Source organism: Equus asinus, chromosome 10, assembly GCF_041296235.1.
Source record: "Equus asinus isolate D_3611 breed Donkey chromosome 10, EquAss-T2T_v2, whole genome shotgun sequence".
Taxonomy (NCBI): Eukaryota; Metazoa; Chordata; class Mammalia; order Perissodactyla; family Equidae; genus Equus; species Equus asinus.
The window spans coordinates 54,002,604-54,030,434 of NC_091799.1; the positions used below are offsets into that span (position 1 = coordinate 54,002,604).

The following is a 27,831-nucleotide window of genomic DNA, read 5'->3' on the forward strand; positions in this document are numbered from 1 at the left end:
GTACACACACACAAAACGGACGGAGTCACTAACCAGTTTCCACGTTGACTTGGGGCCTTCAGATGCAAAGCCCACACGGATCACAGACACCCTGAAGCCTGAGACAAAGTAACGCGGTCTCCCATGTTAGACCAAAAGGGCTCTCCATTTAGACGGACAGAACAGATGATGTCCTTGTGACACTCTTCCTCTTTCTGCTCTAAGACCACTGGCCAATGAGAGGCCCCACGGCGGCCACTGCAATATTCCAACTGCATTCCAGATTGTCACGGTGGGACGGTGCCCACAGAGGACTGTGTGCAGTAACTGGATGGAAGCGTGAAGGACGCAGGGCCCACCCGGCCGGGCACCGACTCGGAGGGAGAAGCCCCCTGAGAACACTGCGACGGTGCCTGTGCAGCGTCCAGCGGGTCCCCAGGACTTTGCCAATGGCCAGTGGATCCCCATCAGAGGCTGGACACACCCCCTGGCTCCATGCAGGTGGAGCTCATGTAAGCAGTTTGCAGAGACACAAAGACAGGGTCGGAGGAGATGCCTTCAGAGGGTTTTCCTTTCTCTCTTTTCCTTTTCAGATTTCAAATGGTGACAAGTTTGTCCAAAGGACGCTGCTCTGAGGAGACCCTCAGAACACCTCAGCCAGCAGCACTGACTCAAGGGTGACATTGTATCTAGGCCTGTCCCCTCCCTAGAGACGTTTCCTCCACGGACACACAACGCTCAAGGCACTTGTAACGAGGTGAATGGTGGGCCCCAAAACTGACGTCCACGTCCTGCCCGCCAGAACCTGCGACTGGGACCTTATTTGGAAATAGGGTCCTCGCAGATGTAATTAAGGGAAGGATCTCAAGACAAGATCATCCTGGACTTAGGGTGGGCCCTGAATCCAGTGACAAGTGTCCTGATAAGAGACAGAAGAGGAGAAGACACAAGGAGAGGAGAAGCCATGTGAAGATGGAGGCAGAGACTGGAGTGTTGTGGCCACAAGCTGAGGGATGCCTGGGCCCAGCAGGGGGGGAGGCAGGCAGGGTGTGCCTTGAGAGCCCGTGGAGGGTCACAGTTGGTGGCAGTGAGGGTCTTGTTGGAACATCGGCAGGACCTCCATTTCTGTTGACGTCTTCGAGCCAAACACCACCCAGAACACACCTTGGTCAGACAAAGCTGGGCGTATTGGCCTGTCGCAACGTGGCTCCTGGCTCTGTGGAGCACCTCCGGAGGAGGGCGTTAGGATGGGCTTGTAAAACCGGGGCTGACGGTGGGTGACCTGAGGAGGGCGCAGGGAAGCGTGGTGTGCTCTGGGTTGGGCACAAAGAGCAAGTGGGGGCAATTCTCTCTGTATGTTAGCACCTTTTTCCCAGGAGGTGGGGGGAACCAAGTGGGGCCAAGGCCATGATCAGTGAGAATGAGCTGTCGCCCATGTCAGCCAAGAGACAGACACGGAGGGTTGGCCATTCTTGTGGCTTGGACAATGCCCTTGTTTTTGTCTGTGGTCAAACAAAACGCAGGTTTCTTGTTTTTGTCTCGCTCCATCCTGGCCAGAGTTGCCTTGTCAGATGTTGATGTCCCATGAAGTTACACCCAAAAGGAGAACTCCACGGCTTAGCCATGGACACCTGGCCAACTCCAAGCTGACTGCAGTCAGGGTCTGCTTGCTTCCTTCCCACTTTCCATTCACCACCCAGCCTTTGCACATGCTGTCCCCTCTGCCCAGAACGCCCTTCCCTCCCTTTCTTCATCCACCGCTGCTTAAATGCGACCTCCTCTGAGAAGGCCTCTCTTATCACCCACGCTGCCGGCTTCCAGAACCCACTCTCAACACGAGGCATATCTTCTGGCTACAGTTAGGATCATAGTTTTTGTAGGACTTCCTGACTGTGAGCTCCACGAGACCCAGACAGAGTCTGTCTTACTCGTCGCTGGTCCCATCACAGGTGCTCAGGGGGCCCTCGATGCTTGCTTGAGCGTGTGGGCAACTAAGAGCTGTAGAATGTCGGGGAGACAGAAGCCAAAAGTCCTCAGGACTGGGAGCCGGGCCCATGGCGGGGGCGGGAGGTGCCTGGGAGGCAGCAGAAGTCACCTTGCAGAAGACTTGGCTTCTGGAACGATTCACTTGACCTGCACGGCTCAGTTATGTCAATAGGAGCTAAGAGGCTCCCTGCCCCCAGGAAGGTGTGACAAGCCTGGGTCTGTTACATTTTATTTGTTGACACCTGGCTCCTGACCACTGAAGGTTAAGGAACTGTTGCCTTTGGCACCTCCACACCCCCGAACCCGACTGCTGAACCACAGTGTCTATGTGAGCCCCTTCTTCTTGGTGACAGCCACGTTTCCAGCACACAGGCACCAACCTTCAGACATCACGGCCATGGCAGAGACAGAAAACAGACAGGTCACCGAACACAGGAAGCCAGCTGACAAGATGATGAAAATTACACAGAGGCCCGCGGCTGGAGCACTAAGCCCTGGGGAGGTCAAGCAGGTCTTTCTCAGGGAGGCCAGTTCGGTCGACGGCCTGAAGGAGGTGAAGAAGCTGGCCGTGGGAACAGCTGCCCAGGGGCAGAGGGAGCATCAGGGGCGAGCTCCCTGAGGCAGGAGCCTGCCTGGCAGTTTGGAGACGGGAGCTGGTGTGGCTGGGGCTGAGGGAGAAGGGGAAGAGGAGGGAGATGAGGTGGGGAGCTGGGAGGGGTCTTGCAGGGCAGTGGGGACACTCGCGAGGCTTTAGAGCAGGGCAGGGACATGGTCTGACCGAGGGCCCAGCAGTGTCCCTGGGGGTGCCTTTCAGAGGATGGACTGTGTGGTCAGCTCGTCCTGCCTGAACTGCCCCCAAATCCATACCCCGCTTCTCTGCCCACAGCCAGCGTACCCGTGCTCTGACCCCTAGTACTGCCATTTCTCCCCACGAGGACGCTTAGTAAATGCAGAAAATCTCAAGCGTGGTGCCTACGACAAATCGGCCCCCAAATCTAATTCTTGAGCTGAATAATAAAGCATATTGCAAGGTGCGTGTGTTGAGGAGAGCAATCTACAACGAGGGATCGGCGAGGCATTTGACCCACTCAAGGTTACATTTCGGCCAAACTCAACTGGTGGTCAGCCTGAGCCTCAGTTTCCCCACGTGGCCGGCGCGGAGTGCCTTGGTCTCTCTCCCCAGCTTCGCGGTGGGAGGCCGAGAAAGGGGACGAGGAGAACGCCTCCCGAGCGCAGAGCGCCGGACAAGAGCTCCCGCGCTCCCTTCGCCGCGGCGCGGGCTGGGGCGCGCCCCGGCGGCCGTCTCCTCCGGGCCCACGGCGCCGGAGCGCGGGCGCAGTCGAGGCCGCGAGCTTGCATCCAGGCAGCCGCCATCTTGGTAAAGGCAAAGTTCTAGATTGCAGTTTCTCCTCACCCGGCCTGGTTCGCCAGTATCTCGAGTGGGCTCAGGGGAGGAGGCTTTATACAGTATCCCCTTGTTGAAGAGGAAAAAAAGCGACGGACAACCTCGACTAGCTTGGAAGCCAGGCTCGTGCCTCCTTTACCAAGATGGCGCTGACGCCTGACGTCATCGGCGCGCGCCGCCCGGAGCTCGGCGCGCAGGCCCACCGGTGACGTCACGGAGGCGCGACCGGGCCGGCGCTGGGGGCAGGAGGTAGGAGCGGCCGCGGCGCGGGCGGAGCCGGGGGGGGCGGGGGCGCGGCGGGGTGGGCCCAGCGGGGCGGCTCGGCGTGGGACCACCCCCGGGAGAGCGGGGTGGGGTGCTCCGAGACGGGGCACTTCCGGCGCCCAGTCTCGACGGCTCCCGCGGGGTCTGTGCCCCTTTCCCCCAGCGGGTGACTGAGACCCAGAGGGACAGCGTGGTGTTCGAGGCCACCCAGCTCCGGCCCTGCCCCTGAGCAGCGTGCGGGCTTTCGGGTGACAGAGCTGGGTGCGGACGTCCCTGGCTCTTGCTGTGGGATCAGGGTTAGGGAGAGGGACGGGGCGCTGGGGGAGCCCAGAAGCGTTAGCGGGAGGGGTTCTTGGAGGAGACGACGTTGAGCTTCATCTTTTTTTACTTTCACATCCAGTCAACCGCGTGGGTCCCGATTCCCTCCTAAATGTACCCTCTGACCAGCCAGAGCCACTCCCCGGACCCCTGCGTGATCTCCCTGCTTCGGTCTCACCCCTCGCGTTCACCTCCTCACCAACCCCAGAGGGCTCTGACCCGCAGATCGCCTCCTGGCTCTAACGCCCTGCGCCCCTTCCCGTCACCCTGGAATATAAATCCTCTCTTCCCCGCCTGCCTGCCCCACGCTCCTTTTCTCAGATGCCCCCTGCAGGATGCCCTTTGACACATACACCCCCCCGCCCCAGGCTGGGCTTCTCCAGAGACCTGCGCGTCCCCCATCACAGCTCTCATCATGAGTTGTCACTCTCGTTGTGTACCTCCCAGCCAGCCTGGGGGTCCCCTGGGGGCAGGAAGCCCATCCATGCCGCCCTTTCCCCGGCGTCCCACACGGACTCGGTGTTCGGTGCGTGTTTACTGACAGCAGTGCGCGGGCGTTGAATGTTTCCCGCAGAGAAGAAAGGCTGTCTGTATCAGTCGGCTGGGGCTGCTGTAACAAAGTACCACACACTGGCGGCTTCGACAGCAGACATTTATTTGCTCACAGTTCTGGAGGCTGGAAGCCCAAGGTCAAGGTGCCAGCTAATTTGGTTCCTGGTGCAGGCTCTTCCTGACTTGCAGACGGCCACTTCTTACTCTGTCCTCCCCAGGTGGAGAGAGCAGCTCTGACATCTTCTGCTCTTCTTCTAGGGGCACCAGCCTATGAGATCAGGGCCCCACCCTGTGACTTCATTGAACTTTCATCACCTCCTCATTGGCCCCATCTCCAAATCCAGTCACACTGAGGGTCAGGGCTCCTGCACTGGGATTTTGGAGGGACATAAACATCCTGTCCTGGCCTCAAGAAGGGGCCAGAAAACCCTTCTTAGGCTTTGGGATGGAGTTGGGGGTCTTGAACAGTGGGGCATGGGAGAAGGGGATGCTGGGGAGAGGCCCTGTGAGTGGACCGGGTCACAGGAGGGGACAGGGAGGGGGTATCAGATGGGGTACAGCCAGAGGAAAGGCTCAGAGGTGGGAGAGGGGGGTTAGTGGAAAGAACAGTGAGAAGCGGTGTTTGGACACAACAGTGTGTGACGTAAATACTGAGGATACCCTGGAAATAGACGCGGGTTCATTCATGTGCTCAAATCATTGATTGAGCCCCTACTGTGCAGGGCTCTGGGGCACAGCGGTGACCAAGGCAGTCCTGGCTCCGCTCTCATGGAGCTCCCAGTCTGGTGGGGAAGACGGACATTTGATGAATCATCATATAAATGAACATAAGATAGCAACCCAGGCAAGTGCCTCAGAGAGCAGTTCGTGGTCTGAGAGTTGGGTAGTGTCTCAGGGAAGGCTTCCTGGAGGCAGCAACACCTGAGTGGGCCCTGAAGCTTAAATCGGAGTTAACTGGGTAAAAAGAGGAGCGAAGAGCAGCCAGGTGGCAGGCACGGCAAGTGCAAAGGCCCTGGGGTGGGAACCTGCATGGTATGTTTCATACCTGCCTGCTGCTGAGTGAATGTAAGGGAGAGGAGGGTGGGGAGTTTCCTCATCTCTAACTCAGACAGTGACCCCCACTTCTTGGTGCTGTCCTGGGGAGTCCAGGAGGGGTTTTCTGTGGGGTACTTTGTAGACGTTCAGTAATGAATGCTTAATTTAGGGACCAAGGGGTGGCTGGGAGGAGTGCGGGATCAGGCTGGCATATTGGGCCCCGTGGCAGCCCTTGCATCCTATGCCAGGAGGGACTGCAATCAACCCCACGTCTCAGATCAGGAAACTGAGGCTCGAGGGGAGCACTTCAGCCACAACTGCAGAGCCAGAACTCACCCCCAGGTCTCAGCCTGGAGGGGGCACCCCTCCGTGTGGAGTGAGGGGCCCCAGAAGCCTCAGAGTCCTGATCTGTGTTGATGTCACGGGGGGGAGCCAGCCAGGACCTTGGCGGGGTGGGGGGCCATGGTTAGGAGCATGGAGTTGGGACTGAGGGGCTGGGCCTGGCTTGGAATCCGGGCCCCTCCACTGCCCCACTGTGTGGCCCTGAGCATGTCCCTTACCCTCTCAAAGCCTCAGGTTCCCATCTGTAAACCGGGGCTGAGCCGTGCCTCTGCTGCCACGGGGGAGGACGCGCTCAGGCTGCCCCTGGCCGCAGCGTCGGCGGTTATCACTGCCCAGCTCCGTTTGACTGCAGACCACCTCTGGCTCTGCCCATTGCACCATCGTGATGCCCAGTGTTCGGCTCCCACCCTCAGCCCACGTGACAGCCAGAGGGGGCTTTGGAACAACCTAAACCAGAATGTGTTCATGCCCTGCCTAACAGCCCCCTGGTGCCAATGGAGAACATCCTTGCTCTTCCTCGTCCTATAAGGCTGCCCTGTCAGCCCCACACCCTCCCTCGCTCTTCCCCTCCACCTCCTCCTCACTCACCCACTCTGGCCTCAGTGGCCTCCTTCCTGCCCCAGGGCCTTTGCACATCCTGAGCCCTCTGCCTAGAAATCCCACCTCTTTGTCCTCACAGGGCTGCCTCCAACCATCCTTCAGGTTGCAGCTCAGCTGCCACCTGCCAGGGTGTGAGACTTCACTAAGACGCTCTCCGTAAAGCTGAGCCCAGTGTGCACAACCACTGCAAATGGGAGCAGATGGTAGTTTCCAGTGGGGCTCAGATGGGAGCCCCTCTCCCACAAGTCCCACAGCCGGGAGGTGGGATTGGGGGCTGCCTGGTGGCCCTGAGTCAGGATGGCCCCCACATTCTCTCCCTTTCGTTCTTGGGGGCTGGGCTGGTTTCTCCCAGGTTCAGCTGGGGCTGAGCGGGAGATGTTCAGGGTGGGAGAGAGCAACCCATGAGTCCGGAACACCAGCCTGTTTCCCAGATGAAGACGGCTGAGGCCCAGAGAGCCAAAGGCCCGTGTCCTGGACCGCACGGTGCTTGCATCAGCCCCCCGAAGGGTGTTCGCAGTTTCCCAGCCGCGCAGCCTCCCCTTCCTCACCCAGAAGGCAAGCTTTGCTAGTGAGACCCCAGGCCCAGCCCAGGCTCTGCCCGGAACCCTGGCTTCCAGCCCTCAGAACGGGAGCAAGGACCTTCCCCGTGTTTAAGGCTTTGGGGACATTCGATTGAGTCGGCCCATAGAAAGCATGGAGTGGGGGCCCGGCATGGGGAGGGGGCACCTGCCGTCTGTGTGTGTCATCTTCTCCCCAGCGCCCAGCTTCTCCTGGCCCTGCAAGCTGGGGCAGGGTCCTTGGGAGCAGTTCGAGGCAGCTACTCACCCAGGGGAGGGGGACTCGGCCTCAGGGCTGTGGGACGGGGGACTAAGGCCTCATGAGTGGCAGAGTGGGAGGGGCCGCACACAGACTGGCCTGCAGGGGTCCACAGCAGCATGACACATAGGAGCTGGAAAGACAACCCAGATGTCCATCCTTGGACGGAGGGCTCCAAACAACGCGGTCAGCCACACAGGGCCCAGTGCTCCGGCACAGAAAGGGACTAAGCCTGACACCCACGGCAGCGCAGAGGGACCTCGGAAACCTCCCGCTGAGGGGAGAGGCTGACACACAGACCACGCGCGTTTGATCCCATTTACCGGAAACATCCAGAACAGGCCAAGCCACAGAGACAGAAAATAGATTGGTAGCCAGGGGCTGGGGAGAGGGGTGGGGAGGGACTGCTCATGGGGACAGGGTCTCCTTTTGGGGCAATGGAATGTTCTGGAACTAGATAGAGGTGGTGACTTCACAACATTGTCAAAGTGCTAAATGCCACTGAATTGTGCACTTTAAATGGTTTGCTTTGTGTTATGTGAATTTCACCTGAATAAATGTTTTTAAAAAGAGGAAACACTAAGTCCAAAGCCCTCATTTTACGGACACGGCCATTGAGGCCCCAAGGGGGTCCCAGCTGTGCAGGTGTGAGTCTGGGGGTGCCGAGGGTGCAGGCCTTCACTCACTGGTCCCCACCATCCTCCCGCAGCCTGCTGAGGGATGCCCAAGAAGTTCCAGGGCGAGAACACCAAGTCGGCAGCGGCCCGGGCGCGGAGGGCTGAGGCCAAGGCGGCAGCTGATGCCAGGAAGCAGAAGGAGCTGGAGGATGCCTACTGGAAGGATGAGGACAAACACGTCATGAGGAAGGAGCAGCGCAAGGTGGGTGGGCCCTGGGCCCCCATGCCTGTGGGCAAGACGGGAAGATGGGATGGAAGGGGGTGGGGGGCCTCCTGAGGCTTTGGCCTGAAGGGCGAGGAAGCGCCAGACGTGGAGCAAGGGCAGGGAGGGGGGCAGAAGCAGAGCCAATGGCTCATGCAAAGGCCCTGGGGTAGCCAGGTCTTGGCATGTTTAGGGAACAGCGAAGCAGTCACCGCCCTCCATGGGCTTGTTTCTCTCCTTCTTGTAATGCCAGGGTTGGGTGAGACTGTCAGTTCTCACCCTGGAGCGACTGCACCCAGGGGACACTTGGCAACATCTGGAGACAGTTTGGTTGCCACAGCCGGGTGGAGGGTGCTACTGGCATGTGTGGGTGGAGGCCACGGGTGCTGCTCAACTCCCTGCAATGCGCAGGACAGCACCAGAGCAGAGTGAGCGGGCCCCAGACGGCCATGGTGCCAAGGCTGGGACATGCTGATAGTCCCCGTTTCCAGCCTCCAGCCTGGGGCTTGCAGGCACTTCCAGGTGTTTGTAAAAACCGAGAAGTGGGAGGGCTGGCCAGCTGTCCCCCGATGGGCCCCAATGCCAGGCACACAGTGGGAGCTTAATTGATGTCTGGGGAGTGTCTCAGGGCTGATGCTGACTGGCTTGTCCCAGTAGGTGGCGCCAGAGACCCGTCTCAGCCCACGCTCCTGGTCCCCTGGGCGCCACCTGGCCCAGGTGTGCACACGCGCGCCTCCGCTGGGAAATGAGGGAGCTTGCGGAAAATCTCAGTGGCGCCTTGCCGTCCCTGCACGCCCAGATGTGCGGTGCCTGGGCGCTTCTGCCAGGGTTTCCCATCGTCTTGCTGGGCTGGGCTCTACCTTGTCTTTAGCGGACACTGAGTGTCCCTGGTCCCGTCCCCCGCACTGTGCTGCGTTGGTCCGTGGAGGTCTTTAAATTCTTTATGACGGTCATCTTTTGACAGTGTAGGAAAGTTGAAACCTCAGAAGGAAAAACAGTATCTGCCAAAGATCCGTTACCCAGACAGAAAGGCCAGAAACCTTTCAACAGTCCCAGAGGCAGCCGCCCAACCCAGGGCCTGGGGCACAGAGAAGGTAGGAAGCCCAGGTCACAGGGCTGGGCCAGGGGCTGGGCCGGGCTGGCACTAGTGGGTCCACCCTCTGGCTTGTGAAGTGGGGGGGCGCTCAGGAGCCCCTGGCTGGCTGCGCGCCTGTGCACCACCCTGGACGGACACAGAGTAGAGGCCGGCTGAGCAACAGGGGCAGTGGGGCCCGCAGCTCCTTGACCCTGTCATTGTGGCCACCATTCCCCAACGGGCTAAAACCACCAAAGCAGGCGAAGGGCCGGCATTTGCCAGCTCTGCTCACTGGCACATTCCCGGCCCCTGTGCCCCTCCCAGGCGGGCCCCTCCTGTTTCCCATGGAACTGCTGCTGGTCCTTCTTCACCTTTGGTGGTTTTCTGGGGTTTGTCTCTGTCCCGCTGACGGGCACGCGGGGCTTACAGTCTCCCTCTTCTTTTCATACACACGAAAAGATGCTGCTCGAAAAAGATACTGTTTCTCTGAAAGAAGCAAATCCATGCTTGCTCCAAAACACGAAAAAACAATGCAGCTCCCCCTAGGTGACACCAAAGGCTTTGCTCCCACGATGCCCTGAAGCCGTGCCCTCCAGTAAATGGGGTCCCACAGCCAGTTCCTCCTGGCAGCAGCAGCCGCGGACCGGCGGGCTCCATCGGGCCGGGGCCGCATTCGCGACTCCACTTGTTCCGTGTTACGCAGCTCGGTGATGAGCACCTGGCTGTCTGGATTCCATCTCCATGATTTATGAGGCCCTTTTTTTTATTGAGGTCATAATCGTTTATAACATTGTGTAATTTCAGGTGTACATTTTTATTTGTCAGTCACCATACATATGAGCCCCTTCACCCGCTGTGCCCACCCCCCAAACCTTTCCCCTCGTAACCAGTGATCTGCTGTCTTTGTCCATGGGTTAGTTTATCTTCCATGTTTGAGTGAAATCATACAGTGTCTGTCTTTCTCTGTCTGGCTTATTTCGCTTAACATAATACCCTCAGGGTCCATCCATGTTGCTGCGAATGGGATGGTTTTGTCTTTTTTCTGGCTGAGTAGTATTCCACTGTATATACACCACATCTTCTTCATCCACTCATCAGTCGGCGGGCACTTGGGTTGCTTCCATGTCTCCATTATTGTGAATAATGCTGCAATGAACATAGGGGTGTGTAAACCTCTTTGAATTGTTGATTTCAAGTTCTTTGGATAAATACTCAGTAGTGGGATAGCTGGGTCACGTGGTATTTCTATTTTTAATTTTTTGTTTTTTGAGGTTTTTTTGGTGTGGAAGATTGGCCCTGAGCTAACATCTGTGGCAGTCTTCCTCTATTTTATATGGGAGATGCCACTACAGCATGGCTTAATAAGCAGTGTGTAGGTCCACACCCGGGATCCAACCCACAAACCCTGGGCTGCCACAGTGGAGGGCACGAACGTACTGCTATGCCACCATGCTGGCTCCTCTATTTTTAATTTTTTGAGGAATCTCCATACTGTTTTCCATAGTGGCTGTACCAGTTTGCATTCCCACCAGCAGTGTATGAGGGTTCCCTTTTCCCCACACCCTCTCCAACATTTGTTATTTTTAGCCTTAGTGATTGTAGCCATTTTAACGGGCGTAAGGTGGTATCTTAGTGTAGTTTTGATTTGCATTTCCCTGATGATTAGTGATGTGGAACATCTTTTCATGTGTTTATCGCCCATCTGTATATCTTCTTCGGAAAAATGTCTGTTCAGATCCTGTGCACATTTTTTGATCAGGTTGTTTGGTTTTTTGCTGTTGAGTTGTGTGAGTTTTTAATATATTTTGGAGATTAACCCCTTGTGGGACATATGATTTGCAAATATTTCCTCCCAGTTGGTGGGTTGTCTTTTCGTTCTGTTCCTGGTTTCCTTTGCTTTGCAGAAACTCTTTAGTCTGATGAAGTCCCATTTGTTTACTTTTCCTCTTGTTTCCCTTGTCTGAGTAGACATGATATTTGAAAAGATACTGCTAAAAGTGATGTCAAAGAGTGTACTGCCTGTATTTCCTTCTGGGAGTTTTGTGGTTTCACGTCTTACCTTCAAGTCTTTGGTGCATTTTGAGTTAATTTTTGTGTATAGTGCAAGATAATGGTCTACTTTCATTCTTTTGCATGTGGCTGTCCAGTTTTCCCAACACTATTGATTGAAGACTTTCCTTTCTCCATTGTAAGTTCTTGGCACCTTTCTCGAAGATTAGCTGTCCAGAGATGTGTGGGTTTATTTCTGGGCTCTCAGTTCTGTTCCATTGATCTGTGTGCCTGTTTTTGTACCATGCTGTTTTTTTTTTTTAAGATTTTATTTTTTTCCTTTTTTCCCCAAAGCCCCCCGGTACATAGCTGTATATCTTTTTAGTTGTGGGTCCTTCTAGTTGTGGCATGTGGGATGCCGGCTCAGCGTGGTTTGATGAGCAGTGCCATGTCCGCGCCCAGGATTCGAACCAACGAAACGCTGGGCCGCCTGCAGTGGAGCGCGCGAACTTAACCACTCGGCCACGGGGCCGGCCCCTGTACCATGCTGTTCTGATCACTATGGCTTTGTAGTACATTCTGAAGTCAGGGATTGTGATGCCTCCAGCTTTGTTCTTTTTTCTCAGGATTGCTTTAGCAATTTGGGGTCTTTGGTTGCCCCATATGAATTGTAGGATTCTTTGCTCTATTTTTGTGAAGAATGTCATTGGGATTCTGATTGGGATTGCATTGAATCTATAGATTGCTTTAGGTAGTATGGACATTTTAACTACGTTTACACTTCCAGTCAATGTGCGTGGCATATCTTTCCATTTCTTTGTGTCATCAGTGTTTCTCAATAATGTCTTATAGTTTTCAGTGTATAGGTCTTTCACCTCCTTGGTTAAATTTATTCCTAGATATTTTATTCTTTTTGTTGCGATTGTAAGTGGAATTGTATTCTTGAGTTCTCTTTCTGTAAGTTCATTTAGTATAGAAAAGCAACTGATTTTTGTAAGTTGATTTTGTACCCTGCAACTTTACTGTAGTTATTGATTATTTCTAATAATTTTCCGATGGATTCTTTAGGGTTTTCTATATGTAAGATCATGTCATCTGCAAACAGCGAGGGTTTCACTTCTTCCCTCCCTGTTTGGATTCCTTTTAGTCCTTTTTCTTGCCTAATTGCTCTGGCCAAAACCTCCAATACTGTGTTGAACAGAAGTGACGAGAGTGGGCACCCTTGTCTTGTTCCTGTTCTCAGAGGGATGGCGTTCAGTTTTTCCCCATTGAGTATGATGTTGGCTGTGGGTTTGTCATATGTGGCCTTTATCGTGTTGAGGTACTTTCCTTCTAAACCCATTTTATTGAGAGTTTTTATCAGAAATGGCTATTGGATCTTGTCAAATGCTTTCTCTGCATCTATTGAGATGATCATGTGGTTTTTATTCCTATGAGGCTCATTTTTGATGGCTCCGGAAAATTCCGCCAAATGGACTCATCCTTCACCCATCGCCAGATGCTGCTAATTGCTCTTTTAAAAACTGCGACTGATTTTTTAAAAGAAGTTGCTGAATGTTAAAGCATAAATCTTACGCTCCCTCCTCAGTCCCATGTCCCTGGAGACTGATGGCCGCAGGTTGCCTGTCCTTCCTGCGTTACTGGAGCCTTCTGGAGTTCATTCATTCATTCATTCCGCACACTTTCACCAAACACCTGCTGTATGCTGAGCTAGAAGGCAGCCATTCACAACCCCAGCCAGGGCCTGTCTCCTGCCTTCAGGATGAACCAGATAACGGGAAGACCTGAAACTGGGGATTTTTGGAACACAAGAAGGAGCTGTGTGGTGGAGGGGGCAGATGGGGAGCCAGGAGCTCAAGATGAGCTGGAGTTAACCAGGGGGGGAGGCTGGTGAGGGCGCTCCAGGGGGAGAGAAGAGCTAGTGCAAAGGCCCTGAGGCAGGGCCATGTGGGGGCAGAATGAGCACGAGGTGTACGTGCACCATGCAGGGTCGGGGAGCCTCAGGAGAATGTTCCCTCTGACAGGGAAGCAGAGGCCTGCCTGAGGTGCCCCGGCACAGAAGTGGGAGCCCAGCAGCTGCACTCGAACACTTTTGACCTTTAACCCCACACCCGACTTTCTTGCCATGCAGGTGAAGGTCAGAGGCCCAGTGGGTGCCCTCAAGCACATCCACCCCTCTTCTGGGGCACTTAGACTCACTATGGGTGTGTCACAGGGGAACACTGCAGTCACGGGGACCGTCCCCAAGGCATGGGAGGCAGAGGGCAGTGTTGCGGGCAGTGGGTGGGTAGGCAGGGGCACTGAGGGTGCTGGGTGGCAGGCACCCAGATGTTCCAAGCCTCTGGCCTCACCGCTGGAAGGGAACCAGAACCTCGCTCTGCCCTCCCAGAGCGGTGGAGGGGCAGTGGCCAAGGACAAGTCCTGGGGCCAGATGTCCCCTTGTCCAGCTGGCATCAGGGCCTCCCTTGGGAGCCAAGGTGGGATCAGTCCCAGCCCCTGTGACACATGGACCATGCCTCCCCCGAAGTCTCCTGGTGCCTCGGGGCAGAACCTCTGCCCCAGCTGGCAGTGAGCACAGACCCTCCCATGGCTCCTGTGGCCTTTGGAGTCCAATACAAACCCCTCCCCGTGCCCTTGAAGCGCCTGGTGGCCGGGCCCTCAGCCTGCCCCGTCTCTCCTCCCTCCATGCTCCTTCTCCCCACTCCAGCCTCTGGGCTGCTTCTCTGTCATGCTAGGTGGTTCCTGCCTCAGGGCCTTTGCAGCTGCCATTCCCACCACTAAGGACTCTCCTGTCCCCCAGCTCTCCCGCTGGCTGGCTCCTCCTCCAGCCCAGGTGTCACTTTTCCTTTGAGAGCCACCCACTCACCTGCCCAGGCCAAGGTTCCCTGTTTTTCCCATAGTCATGTAGGCTGGGAGCCCCCGGGTAGGCCCACTGTGCACCCAGCACTGGGTCTAGCACACAGCAGGGCTTCAGTCCAGGTTGGTTGAGATAAAACCTGGATCCCGTGCCAGTGGGCAGCAGTTGGAACCTCACCACCCTGTCCCCCTAGGAGGAGAAGGAGAAGCGGCGCCTGGAGCAGCTGGAACGCAAGAAGGAGACGCAGCGCCTGCTGGAGGAGGAGGACTCGAAGCTTAAGGGTGGCAAAGCCCCCCGGGTGGCTGCTCCCAGCAAGGTCACCCGCGCCCAGATTGAGGAGACGCTTCGCCGAGACCATCAGCACAAGGAAGCCCCAGACCCAGGTGTGGCTGTGGCTCACTCTGGAGCTGCCCTTGTACCCACTAAAGGATAAACAGTGGGACCCACCTTGGGCTGAGTCCTGAGCCCCTCCTCACCTCCAGAGAGGCTGCCTGGCTCTGCATGGCACAGGGTGGGCGGGCGCGGGCTGGCAGGCCTGGCCCTGAGCACAGGCGACTAGGGCGCACACGCATGTACTTACCTGCTCTGCACCCGACCCCGGCTTGTGCTCCCTGGGGGCCCCAGGGCGTTAGTGGGGCGCCCCAGGCTGAGGAGACAGCAGCCACATGGGGGGGGGTGCTTCCTCTGTGCCCCGCTGCAGTGAAGTTAAGAGGGCAGCCCGGGCTGGGCCTAGGCCGCGGATGCGGAGGGCTGCACCGGCCCACCCTGGAGGTCTGTCCCGAGAGGGCTTCCCAGCTCCAGGGGCATTTCTCTGCTCCCCCTCATTCTCTGCCTGCCTGCTGCCTCCCCTGGCTTCTTCCCTTACTGTGTCTCTCTCATCTCCCTGGAACTCTGCATAGCTGCTTCTCTCTCTCTGTCTCTGTCTATGTCACCCGGCCACCCGCCCGCCCCCAGCCGAGAAAGCCAAGAGCCACTTGGAGGTGCCGCTGGAGGAGAACGTGAACCGCCGCGTGATGGAGGAGGGCAGCGTGGAGGCGCGCACCATCGAGGATGCCATCGCCGTGCTCAGGTAGTGGGCGGGGCGAGGCCTTCGGGGCGGGGCTAGTCCTCCGGGGGCGGAGCCGCGCCCTAGCCCGCTGATGCTGGTGTCCTCCCTTAGCGTGGCGGAGGAGGCGGCCGACCGGCACCCCGAGCGGCGCATGCGGGCGGCCTTCACCGCCTTCGAGGAGGCGCAGCTCCCGCGGCTCAAGCAGGAGAACCCCAACATGCGGCTGTCGCAGCTGAAGCAGCTGCTCAAGAAGGAGTGGCTGCGCTCACCCGACAACCCCATGAACCAGCGGGCCGTACCCTTCAACTCCCCCAAGTGACCCCGGAACTGGAGGAGCCGCCCCGCTGGCGGTCAGGGTCCTGACTCCACACGCCCTCCCACTGGGTCAGCTCTGAGGGTGACAAAGAGGTCCAGCCCTGGTGCGTGTCCTTGGGGCGACGTGGCATCATCAGCCACTCCTCCCGCCAGAGGGTCCCTGCTCTGAGTGACATCCCCCTTCTCAGGTGTGCAGAGCCCTGTGGCTGAGCGCCCAATAAAGGCGGTCGGTGAGGCAGCATGTGCGCTTGAAGTCCACGTGGGCAGGCGGGTGGGTGGTGAGGAGAGGCGAGTGGCCGTTAGATGGAGAGCAGGCACGGCCAAAGAAGACAAGGGCCCCCAATGGTGTTCCTGTCACAGCAAGCTAGCTAAGAGCTTTGCCCGGCTCCTTCGGTGCCTCCTCCTGGCTTGGGCCCCTCATCCAGTGAGGGGCCTGTACCACCATCCACGGAAACCTTGCTGGGCTGCTGCAAGTAGGCGACTCAAGAGAGGTTGAGGCCCTGGCTTGAGATCACGGAGCATTTCAGGAGCAGAAATAGAGGAGCTGGAGGCGAGTTGTCCACATCCTGAGTCTGGTTCAGAGTCAGTGGCCAAGGTCACACAGTGCTTGGGATCAGGAAATGCTGGCTGCTCTGCTGTTACTCCAACATAGGAGGCATCTGGGGGAGTCCTCGCAGGCTTCCGGGTGGAGGATTTCTTGAGAGTGGGCCTTGGTGGGTGATGAGTCAGATTCCATGGCAGAAGCAGGGCACTGGGCAAGCAAGGGCCTGGGGGCTGGAGCAGGCAGGTGGGTTGGTAGGAATGAACGTCCTCGCAGAGGCTGCATGTCTGGGGAGGGCTCGGTGAGATGTGAGCCCGGTGCTGGCTTCCTAGAGCTCAGTCAGCCTTGCGGAGTTGGCAGAGACGGTGGGGAGCTGGGAGGTGGGCCCACGTGTGGGGGGCCGGGTCCAAGCATTTACCAGGTCATTGCTATGGCTACCCCCCAAGTGACACCCTCTGTGCGCCCAAAAGGTTGTCCCTACAGCCTCTAGTCCCCATTCTCCCCACTCTCCACTCCCTCTCGGCTGCAGCCCTGCCTCCTCGCTCTCAGCTCTGTCAGTCCAGCCAGCTTGTTCCCCATCAGGGCCTACACCCTGTTGGTTCCTCCTGCCAAGAACACTGTTCTCACGGATCTCAGGTCTCAGATGCAGATCCTCACAGATGGACTCAACTGTGTGAGGTCAGGGCCGGGCCAAAGGGGGCCAGGCTGTGCCCCGAGGAAGGAAGGTAGAAGGTGGCATGGAGGGAGGGTCTTGAAGGATGCATAGGAATTCTCCACACAGACACAGGGGACAGAAAAGACCAAAGGAACCACACATGCAAAGGTCTGGGGGTCACACCTCTGTTCAGGGGGCGGGGGGGGCATTAATAATTGAGTACAGCTAAAGTGCAGTATGGAGGGTGCGGGAAACAGTGGGAGATGGCATAAAACTAACCGGCGTATACTGAGCACTGGCTTAGTTTGGGGGGTCCCCCAGGAGCCGACCCCGAGACAAGGACTAGTGGACACGTGAGGGGTCCAGGAGGACTCCATGGGGGTTTGGGAAATGAGAGGGAGGAAAGGAGCCCCGCAGAGGGTGCCGATGGGCAGAGTGTGGGAGGATGGGACAGTGAGAAGCATCCACTGGATACTAAGCGCTGGCCTGGCACATGGTACTAGCATTTCACTGAGACCTGGGGCAGCTCTGTGACATACTGATCCCCTTTATAGATGGCAAATCGAAGTCACCTGCCTGCGTCACATAGCCAGGAAGCACCCAGAGCTGTGGGGCAGCCATCAGGGGCGGCGGTGGGGCCCGGAATCCGGGCTGGAGGTGTCAGCCAAATTAACAGGAGGAAGAGCCCAGACAGCTCCCCACAAATGGACCAGGGCCTTAATGGGTCTGAGCCTCAGTTTCCTCCTATATAAAATGGGACTAAAAATAGTGTCTAACCCTACAGTATCTCGCGAATCAACAGATGGTGCCTGGGAAAGGCGTATTCTGAAGAAGGGCTCGGCCAAGGAACCTCCTGCACGGCCATGCTGGGGTCTTCATGGCTGGGCAATAGAGAAGATCGGGGACCAGTGGTGACCAAGCCCGAGGGAAGAAGCCATCCGGGCGTGCAGCCAGGCCGAGAACGCCAGGACAAGGAGTGGGGCTTCGTCCCAGGGCGATGGGGAGCCAGGGCTGGTGTGAGCCAGACAGGATGGGTGTCGGAGCTGCGGGTGGCAAGCGCCGGGGACCTGTAGAGGAACGGCAGGTGGACGAGGGAGCGAAGATAAAACTCAGGACAGGGGCTGAGAGGCTCGCCTTCAGTCCTCACACAGAAAGACGATGGTAGTAACATTTGTCCCCTTCCACAGAAAAGCCCCTTCTCTCTTAGCCTCTGCCCTCGCGGAATTCCGGGCCCGCGCGTGCGCGCAAGCGACGGGAATCCCCAGCTCCGCCGCAGTGCGCGGGAGGGGGCGTGAGACGGGAGTTCCTGGCGCTCCCGGACCTCCACGCGCACGTTGCCAGGACGACCGGGCGGGGCTGCGGGGGCGCCGAGTGCGCACAGCGCCTGCGCCGGGGCGCTCTCCTTCACGCGCCAGGGCTTTCCCGTCGCGCGCGCGTCGGGGAGAGAAAGCCGTGCTCAGCGCGCACGCGTCGACCCCCGCCCTGTGGGCCAGGGAATCCTCACCCTCCGCAGTGCGCACTGGGGGCGGGGCGGGGCAACCGGCTCAAACTGGAGTGGGGTTCGTTGAGGCGGTGGCGGGGTGGGAGTGCCACCCCGGGTCTTCCCGAGGTTCCCGCTCCGGCCTTCGCCGTCGCCTTGGCAACCCGGCTTGTGGGCCGCAGTGTGGGGGTGGCGGCGGCCTTGGGGAAGCCAGACGGCTCTGCGCCTGCGTGGGGCTCCGCGCCTGCGGCCGGGGTTCCCCCTCGTGCACCCTGGGGATGGGGGGGAGGGTGCGGAGAGGGGAAGTGAGGGTGGGCGCCGAGGGAGGGGGCGAGCGCGGAGAGAGGGCTGTGGGGGAGGGGCGAATGGTGGAGGGAAGAGGAGGAGGGGTGGGTGCCGGAGAAGGTAGGGGAAACGAAAAGGGTGGGGATGACGAGGAGAGGGGTGCAGGGCAGGGAGGGGGAGGGGGGGAGCTTAGGGAGCAGTTAAGGGACACGGATAATGTGAGGGGGACAAAGAGAAGCGCATAAAGGGGACACGGCAGGTATGGGGGGTGACGGGAGGGGAGGCTGGAGAGAGGGCAGACACCTTCAGGACAACCCCCCGCCCCCACCCCGCGCAGTTTGGCCTGGGGAGGGAGGGGGTTTGCTGCGCCAGCAGATCTCCGCCTAGGGTTTCCAGATCAAGAAAAGAAAAAAAAAAAGGCACCCAGTTAAACTTGACTTTCAGATAAACAAGGAATAATTTTTATTGTTAGAAGTCTGTCCCGTTCCGTGCCCTTTTATTTGGCAGTCCTCATCTCCGTCGCCTCCCCACACACCGCCTGTCCTTTGAGCCTTTGTGAAAGCCGCGGGGACCTCGCTGGATGGTGCCTTTGTCTCTCGCCTCCGTGGTGCCCCACAGCCCTGCACGCCAGGAGCCGTCCGGTGCCATCTCCCCTCCTGGCCTTGAACACCAGCCTGAGGTCGAGTCCTGGCCAGGCAGTGATGCGCAAAAGCGCGGCACCCACGCGCGCCTCCGGGCGCCTTCTCTCTCCCGCAACCCTCTGCCATGGGCATGGCCCTGCTGAGGTGACATGGCCCTGCCGAGGTGACATGTCCCTGCCTGTCCCAGCCGCCATCACCTCTTTCTCCCGAAACCACCAGGGCTCACTGCTCTAAGCCTGCGACCCTGGGAACCCCCACCCCGGCTCCCCTTCAATCTCTGGGCATATAAGCATACAGTAGGTGCTCGGAAAAAACATTGGAGGGTGATTTTATGGAGGCAAGCATTGGGGGGAGTGCTTGATTTTCAACACTGATAGCTGCGTTTTCTCTCCCATGGGGGCACCTACCCTCTCTGGGCTTTTGTACCCTCCAACAGCGATTTTCCTTTTATCTTCCCCTTTGGTTTAAAAAAGTATAAGGTAATAAAATATTATGCAAAAGCTAATAACAGGGGAAAGGTCAGCCCCAGGGCTTCTCCCTCCCCCACTTCTCGTCTTTGCTCTTCATACTTATTTGCCAGCACTCAAAGAGTTACGCCTCGGGCCTGGCTTCTGCTGAACAGGCCAGGAACTCGGTCCCAGCCGATCACTTTCCCCAGTGGCGTGTTATTCTGGAAACTGCTAAGCGGACCCAGATGGGGGGGAACATGTGGGGCCCCTGACTGTGTTTGTGGTTTTGCTGTCCTCCTGGATCTTTTGTGCCATGTCTTAGGGGTGCTTTCCAGGGTGCTAGCTGGGCAGAGGGTGGTTCTGTCCCTTTATTTGGAGCTCCTAGGGTGGTGCTAGGTCAGAGCTGGCCTCATCAGCCAGGTCCCCATTACACCGGGCCTCACGTTCCCCTGGGGAAAGCAGAAGGTGAACAAGGGACCAGACCACACCAGGGGCTGAGGGCAGCGAGGACAGTAAACTAGACTGACGTGCCCAGAGACGGGATGACTCTAGGCAGGAGGTGACATTGGACCAAGCTCTGAAAGACAATAGGGGGTGAAGAGAGCCAGGGCAGGGTGATCCTGGCAGAGGGAACAGCAGATGCAAAGGCTCTGAGGCTGGACCGGTTAGGACAGATGCTGGGCGTGGCCAGAGTGTGGCAGGCAGTCCAGGGAGACTGTGGAAGGGCTGAGACAACGTTGAAGTGGTAGTCGGACCACGCAGGACTTCCGCCGGGGGTGTGGGGGGGAGGCAGGCGAGTCAGGGTCCTCCTCTTGGTTCGAGGAGGAGGGCGCCAGTTGTGCAGGGCAGGGACGTGACCAGTCATATGAGTGAGGATGGAATTATGTGGCTGCGTCACGGAGAAGAGACAGTGGGGATAAGACGAGCTGTGGGACTGGGAGGGGCCTTCTGGGAGCTCCACAGGGCAATTGTGGGGTTCAAGGGCCGGGGACCCCCTCCCCACCGATACGCGCTTGTCACCGGTGGCTCCCGACCCTCCCTCCCTGTGTCCGACCTAGACGCGGGCCTCGGCCTCCCCCACGGGCGGGGCGTCCTCCCCACGGAGGTGGTGGCGCCCCTCTGTGGGCTCCCCGCTCTTCCCGCAGCCCTCAGGCTCTCACTCAGCCTCCATAATGCAGACCCCGGAGGCCCCCGGCCGCTTTGTTCCCTTTCCCTCCGCTCATGGTCGCGGTCACGCTGGCGGCTCCCTCTGAGCGTGTCTCGCACACACAATGAGGGGGATGCGCTCCCAGTGGCCCCCCAGCCCCGCCCGCGCCGCGGAATCCCGGCTCCGGGACCCCGCCCAGCCCAGGGAGCGCGTACCTTTCTTGAGACGCTCTCGGCGAGGGGTGGGGGGCATTTGGAGGGGGAGGGCTATTTTAGGAAAAACAACAAAAAAAAGGATGGAGGCTCATAGAAGCCTTCTGGCTCCTAAGAGGAAACCCACCTCATCCCCGGCCAAGGCAGAAGGTGGGTGGGGGTTCAGAGACGGGGCGGGGCAGCGGGGGTAGGGGGCGGCGAGGGAGAACCCGGTGGTCTGGGAGGGCGCCACGCTTCCCGGGGTGGAGCAGAAGCAGAACAGCAAAATGTAGCCGGTAGCCCCACAGACTCCCCAAAGCCGGAGGCACCCCAGAGGTGGGCGCTGTCCAGTCGCTGGAGGGAAACTGAGGCTCAGAAAGCGGCCTGAGCAGAGCCAAGGTCACGGGAGGGGCCGAGCCCTGGGCTCCCCCCCGCCTCACCCCCTAGTGACCCAGCCCCCAGGAGCAGCATTGTTCTCATTTGGCGGAATGACCTTCACAATCCCGCCGCCCGGGCCTCTGCCATTCACGGTCAGCGGGGTCCCCGAGTTGTGCAGGGAGAGGGGGGACGTCACAGCCCAACAACGACATAGAGAAGTTTTCTGTGGTTTGTTTTCTGGCCACCCCGGGTTCCCCCTCCCTCACTGGGACCTTCCAGCCTGGGCAACGTCACCGGCTGGTAGCCCGAAGCCTCTGGGTTCCCCCTGGACCTCCCAGGCCCCAGAGCGCGCTCAGCGGGGTGCGGGGGCTTAATTGCCTTCCCCTCCCCAGCTCCGCTCCTTCCCCGGACACTGGAGAGCGGCCCCCAGAGTGACGGGCGCTGGGCCCAGGCCAGGGGCTCCCCGCTCTGGGTCTCAGTTTCCCCATCTGTAAAATGAGAGCCGGGGGCCAGCGGCGGCAGAGAGGCCTCCCAGCTCTTGGCGCTTTCGCTAAAATTGGCTGGCACGCCTGTGGACGAGGGGGCTGGAGCGAGACCCGGAGGGGGTTCCCTCCACGCTGGGCGGGGGGCGGCGGGGCGCGGAGGGCGGCGAGCCGGGGATGGCGGGGGTCGGCTGGTGGTGGGGCGCGGCGGGGGGCGGCGGGTGGGGGACGGCGGGGCGTGGCGGGGCGCGGCGGGGCGTGGCGTCGCGGGCGGGGCGGGGGTCGGCGCGCGGCGGGGCGGGGCGGGCGGGGGTCGGCGCTGCGGCGGCGCGCGCACCCTCGCGGCTCGCCCGCCCGGGCCGGCCGTGCACTTGTCTTCGCGCTCGGGCCGGGCGCGGGGCTCCGCGGCGGCGGCCGTCTCGTCTCGGCCGGTGAGTAGGCAGGGGGTGGGTCGCAGGGCACAGGACGCGGCGGGGCTCCCCTTCTCCTTGGTGGGCGGCTGTCGGGCAGGGTTTGCGGTCTCGGGGAATTCAAGGGGGAGCTGCGGGAGGGAGGGAAACTCCTCCGATTCCCCCATCCCCGAGCCCCGGGGCAGCTCCGGCCACCCCCGCCCCCGGACCTGGGAGGGAGGTTCTCCGCTCCCGGGATTGGGGATGCGGAGCCATCCCCAGCCGAGATGAAGGTGGTGGCATGGGAAGCCTCCCGCGCCGTCCTCAGCGGGGGAGGAAAGGACTGTCCTCGTCGCCCCCTCCCCTCACCGCCAAGCCTTTCTCTCTCTCCCAGTGTGTGGCGGGGATGCCCGGGCTGGCCCCGCTGCCTAGTGGAAGGGAACCCCCCACCTGCCAGCCCACTGTGCGTTGAAGCTCCTGCTCTGCTCTCTTCCCTAAGCTTCTTCCCCCTCCCACCCCGTCACTGACAGGGAGAGTGGCCGAGGCCCAGAGAGGGTTAGCGCTTAGCCAAGGTCACCCAGCTGGGCAGGGGCAGAACTGGCTTTGTGGCAGACTCACTAACCCCAGAATCCTGTTGATGGTGTCAGCCCTGCGGTCCTCTGCACCCTGCATTTAACGTTGAGGGTGGGGTGCGAGGGGCCTGTCTGGGGACCCTGCAAGTGGAAGAGGGTTCCTTAGTCTCCTCAAGTCTCTCTGCCCTGCGGGAGGCCATGGCTGGACCGAGCGGGAAGGGAGCCTCACTCTCCTCCAGCCTCCAGGGCGCCCGGCTCCCCCTAGTCCCCTTCCCAGCCCCCTTGGGCTCCCCAAGACCTTGAAGGAAATGGGGGGAGGACTTCCAGAATAATCCCCACTCTGACGCACCCAACCCACTGGGTGACCTTGGACAGCTGCTCTGCCCTCCCAGGGCCAGAGTCAACTCCAGGGTTCTCCTGGCTGGAACAGGTGGCCCCCCTGAGCAGTGCAGGTGCCCACTGGCCCCACCCCAGACCCCTGGCGAGAGAAAGGCCAGCTGGGACGGCCCCAGCCAGCTGTGTTTCTCTTTGGAGTCTAGTCGCGCCCCCCAATCCTCCCCACCATGGGGCTGCCCTCTGTCCCCTCCTGCCCCCTCCTCCAGGGCAGGACCTGGTATGTGTGCTCAGAGGGGATTCTGGAAACTGCCCTGTATAGCCAGAGTGAATGCCATGAGGGAGCTCCAGGCCCCGGGGCAGCTGCCGAGAGGGGAGGACTTGGGGAGGCCGAGAATTGAGCTGGTTGGGCCGGGGATTCCTGACTCCTCCATCCTCACCCCAGCCCAGCCCAACCTCGCTCACCCACATCTCCTCACGGGGAAGGAAGTGGTGGGGACGTGGGGAGAGGAGGGCAGGGAACAGCATGGGGAAAGGCAGATAGAGCCTTTAGTGTGCAGTGTCCAGTGGAAGGAGGTGGGGCCTCCGGGGAAGGGGCCTGGAATGGGGGAAAGGTGCCAGCTCGGGCTCACGGAGGGCACTGAGGGAGGAAACAGAGCCCAGTGGGCAGACGGCACCCCTGATCTTAAGTTTCCTTAAAACTCACAAGGTCTGCCAGCTCGTGGGAGCACAGATCCACTCTAAAGACCACTGCGGTCTGAGCTGTCAGCAGCCGGCCTCCTGCGGCCCTGCCCCCCCGCACCCCGTGTCTGTCCTCACAGGCCAAGGGGGAAGCCAGGTGGCCACAGCCACTGCCAGCCATGTGGTAGCCCAGTGGGACCAAAGGGGACAGGCCCTTTGTTGGTGGCTCATCAGGGAGACCCCTGCACCCCAGGGTAAGTGGATCCCAGACTCGGGTCACCTTTAGGGGTGGGGGCAGCTAACATAGGGATTGGATAGAAAAACTGGTGACTTAAGAAAGTGCCAACCTTTGAAATAACGCTAACAATATAACAGTAATAATAATAATTCTGCTTTCTAGAGCCCCCCAGAGTCACTGTCCCCTTTCTCCCATCGCTGATGGTGGGGAATCTGCTCAGAGAGGCTAGGTGACCCGCCCAGTGTCACACAGCCTGAAGGGGGCAGTTGCACCAAGTGGAAGGGCCCCAACCCCCACAATTTCCACCACCCAGCTCCCGTGGCCCTGCTCCCTGCAACAGCCCTTAGGGAACAGCTTCTTTGGTCCTTCCTTCCCCTGCAAACATTGACTGACATTCTAGGGTCAGCAGGGAGCTGCCGATGAGGGTGTGGGGAGGACAGAGGCACCAGTCCTAGATGTGTGGGGTTGGTTACTCCATCAACAAACACCAAGCAGTTACGGTGTTCCAGGCCCTGAGCTGGGCAGTGGGGACACGGTGGGTGCTGAGGTGGCACCAGGTCAGGTCTTGTGATATGTGGGGGGAAGACAATAAAACATAGTGATGTCTTAGAGAATGCCTGGGGGAGAGGGAAAGGGCAGAAGGGCCTCTCCAGGGAGGTGACTGTGAGCTGAGATCTGAAGGAGAAGGAGGAGATGGCCAGGCCAGAGCTGGGAGAACAGTGTACTAGGCAGAGGGAACAGTACGTGCAAAGGTCCTGAGGCAGAAATGACTTGGCATGTTTCAGGAACAGTGAAGAGGCTGGTGCGGCTGGAAGAGAATGAGGGAGGAGGAGAAAGAAGAAAGATGAAGGCAGGGAGGTCTGCGGACAGGGATTGAGGTGCAGGAGTGGACTGCAGAGCAATGGGGAGCCATGGAGGGTGTATGAGCAGGGGAGAAACATGGTCTGATTTATGATTTTCAAAAGCTCCTGTGGCTGCTGTGGAGAGCTGGGACTGTCAGGGCAGGAGTGGAAGTGGCAGAAGGCCAATAGGGGAAGCCGATGAGGCATCTGGGAAGAGTTGGCTGGGCCAGGACGAAGGTGGGCCTCAGGGATGGAGAGCAGTGGGCAGATTCTGGAACTGAGCTTGGCATGGAGGATGCGTGTGGTCAGGTTTTTGCCTGATGCTGAGGAACCGCAGAGAGGGAAGGAGGGATTCATTGTGCTGGGGGAGATCTGGGAGGGCATCCTGGAGGAGGTGTTCTTGCTCTTTGAACTGAGTCTGGAAGGGCAAGTAGGAGTTTGCTGGTGGCCAGCTGGAGCTGTGCCTGGGGTCTAATTGTACAGATGCCGTGAGGGCCTGGGGGAGCCACTGAGCACTTGGAATTAGGACAGATCCCTCCAGGGAGCCTGGCACAGAGTGGCCGAGAGTCACGGAGGCCAGGAAGGCACTTCTGAAATGGTCCAGGTTGTGATGAGAACAGGAGCGATGGGAGGCCCCAGGGAGCGCTTGCTGTGTGCCCAGCACATTTCACGGGGATTGGCTCCCTGGCCCTTCCCACTGCCCCTGGGGGCCCTCACTGCCCTGCTGAGGAAACTGAGGCTCAGAGAGGGACGGCCCCTTGTCCACGGCCACTGTAGGAGTGTCCTGGGGCTGCCGTCACAAAACCACACCCAGGGAGCTTCAAACAGCAGGAGAGTATTGTCTCGCACTTCTGGGGGCCGTAGTCTGCGTCGGGCGGCTGGCTGGCCACCACCCCACGGAGGCTCAGGGGACGCTCCTGGCGTCCTTAGCTTGTGGCTGCGTCCCTCCAGTCTCTGCCCTGTCTTCACCTGGCCTTCTTGTAAGGACATCTGTTATTGGGTGAAGGCCCACCCTAGTCCGGGATGACCTCATCTTAGTTTAACGACATCTGCAAAGACCCTGTTTCCAAATAAGGCCACGTTCTGAGGTCCCGAGTGGACGTGTGTTTTGGAGGGACACTGTTCAAACCAGTACAGCCGCGGGGCCCCGGGGCGTGTGCCGGGTAAGGGCTGCAGGGGCGGGGAGGGAGGGGCCGCCGGGAGCGAGTTCAGGGTAAGGGTGGTCAGGCCGCGGTCCCGCTGGATGTGGGGTCACTGGGCAGGGAGAGTTAGTCTGGAGCCTTCCAGCTAGGAAGGAGGGAGGGGACACTGGTGTCTGGGGCGAGGGTGCCACTGCCTGGACTGGACAGACTGCCACGGGGCAGGTCCCCTGGCGGGTGCGGACAGGCTCCAGGACCTCAGCTGCATTTGGGGGACTCCGTGCTTATGACAGAGCCGGTTCCCTGCCTCCTTGTCACCCCCAGGCTCGCACCTCCTCCTCCAGAGCAGGGCCTGAGGGCTCAGCGGGCTGCCACGGTGAGGCCCGTGGGTGCGGGTGCAGCCCCTCCACAGCCCCCGGCCCCGTTTCCTCTGCGGACTGTCTGTGAGGGCCGGTTGTATTTTTTCGCTGACTCAACATCTTACCTTGCTGTCCTAAAACCGTGATTTGGGGCATTTTGTGTGTCGCCATCATCGCAGTATCCTCACCTCACAGTACAGCGTTGCCTACAGGAGAGCCCAGTACATGCTGGCAGGTGGAAGGCTGCCCCGTCCCTGTGCCCCTGAGAGCTGGGAGGAGCTCCCGGAGACGCCTGCCCAGCCCCGGGGCCTTCTTCTGCCTTCCTGCCAGGCAAGGCCACCGCCCCAAGGGGACCTACCCTCCCGACCCCCCCCCCACTCCCCCTCAGAGTCCTCCCACGCAGCCCTGCAGGGGGCACCCCAAGCGCCTCTGTGACTCGCCCCACCCCTCGGCCCCTTCCCTGCAGCTCCTGCTCTCCCCCTCTTCCTCCACTGCGCCCTCCGTGCCCTTGCTGTGCACTCTGCCAGGCACCCCTCTCCCCACTCCTCCAGGGCCAGCTCCTTGGCCCCTTTCCAATGTCACCTCTTCTGAGAGGCCTCCCCTGACTCCCCTAGTTAAAACCTCATCCCGGTTCCTAGTTTTGTCGACTTCACTGGATCTTTTTCCAGCGCTTTGGTCTGTTTAGCATTCTTACTGGTCCCTAGTTTGGAAAGGGTTGTCTCCTTCTTCTAGAAGTTCAGCTTCAAGAGGGCCGGGTTTGCGTCTGTCTCAGCCTCTGCATCCCAGCACCACACTCAGAGAAGGGGCTCGGTGGCCTGTGAATGGATGAACTGATGAATGTGCGAATGACGGAGCGCGCGTGAACACCTGCCCCACCCTGCTTCCCACAGTCACGGCGACTCAGGCTCCGGCCTCCTCCCAGGCAGCCCGTGTTAGACCCGGGATGGGTCTCAGATTTCTGTGGATGCCTGGCTAGGGGAGAGGGGGCCCGTCCATCCCCGCTCAGCCTCTGCCTCCACGTCCCTCGGCTCCATGAGCTTCTCCCAGGTCCCCTGAACCCAGACCCTCAGCCGCTGCCCTGGATTTGGGACCCAGCCCTCAAGCTCTAGGAGGAGGGGCCTCCTGCTCAGCGGCCACCCCCTCCCCTGCCCGGTGTGCAAGCCATTTCCCGGGGCGCAAGTCCTGGGGGCTTCCCAACCCACAAGTTCATTTGCAGGCTCTTCAGGTCCCTTCCAGCCAACTGTGGGCCAAGGAGAGACTATCTGGAATGGAGACTCAGGCAGCAACCCCCCCTCGCAGCCTACCTCCGCCCACTCCCAACCCAGCCACCACACCCAGCCCTGTCTCAGAGGCAGGCCACGGGGCAGACGGGGCAGACGGGCAGGAGGCAGTTGGTCACCAGGTTGACTGTCCTAAGTTCGGCCCCTTTAAGGGGGTCCCTGATCCCTCAGTGCAGGTGAGCCCAAAGGGGAAAGAGGGATCTTTTCAGAGAGCGAAGGTGGGTGCAGAGCCTGGGCAAGGCAGAAGGCTGGAGGGGCCTCCCAGGGCTGTGGCCAGATGCTTTTGTGA

The 27,831-nt window shown here is 59.6% G+C and overlaps 2 protein-coding genes across 5 annotated transcripts in view; both read left to right on the plus strand.

Moving 5' to 3' along the window:
* The first annotated feature begins 3,480 nt into the window (after positions 1-3,480).
* On the plus strand, positions 3,481-15,698 carry CCDC124 (coiled-coil domain containing 124). Of its 3 annotated transcripts, none has more exons than XM_044773790.2 (5): positions 3,481-3,619; positions 8,007-8,176; positions 14,291-14,480; positions 15,052-15,166; positions 15,257-15,698. In XM_044773790.2, exons 2-5 carry the CDS (start codon positions 8,018-8,020, stop codon positions 15,462-15,464), a joined length of 672 nt encoding a protein of 223 aa, XP_044629725.1. In that variant the 5' UTR covers positions 3,481-3,619; positions 8,007-8,017; the 3' UTR covers positions 15,465-15,698. The 3 variants fall into 3 exon arrangements, with proteins under 3 accessions (XP_044629725.1, XP_070375541.1, XP_070375542.1); XM_070519440.1 differs by lacking the exon at positions 3,481-3,619 and adding an exon at positions 5,232-5,348; XM_070519441.1 differs by lacking the exon at positions 3,481-3,619 and adding an exon at positions 6,906-7,036.
* Positions 15,699-22,024: 6,326 nt separating this feature from the next.
* Positions 22,025-27,831, plus strand: part of KCNN1 (potassium calcium-activated channel subfamily N member 1) — a 29,889-nt gene continuing 24,082 nt past the window's right edge. Inside the window, exon 1 of one of the 2 annotated variants that reach the window (XM_070519444.1) lies at positions 22,025-22,140. The gene's annotated coding sequence lies outside the window, so the exon portion shown is untranslated. The remainder of the gene's footprint in view (positions 22,141-27,831) is intronic. The other variant, XM_070519443.1, reaches the window with a different exon arrangement.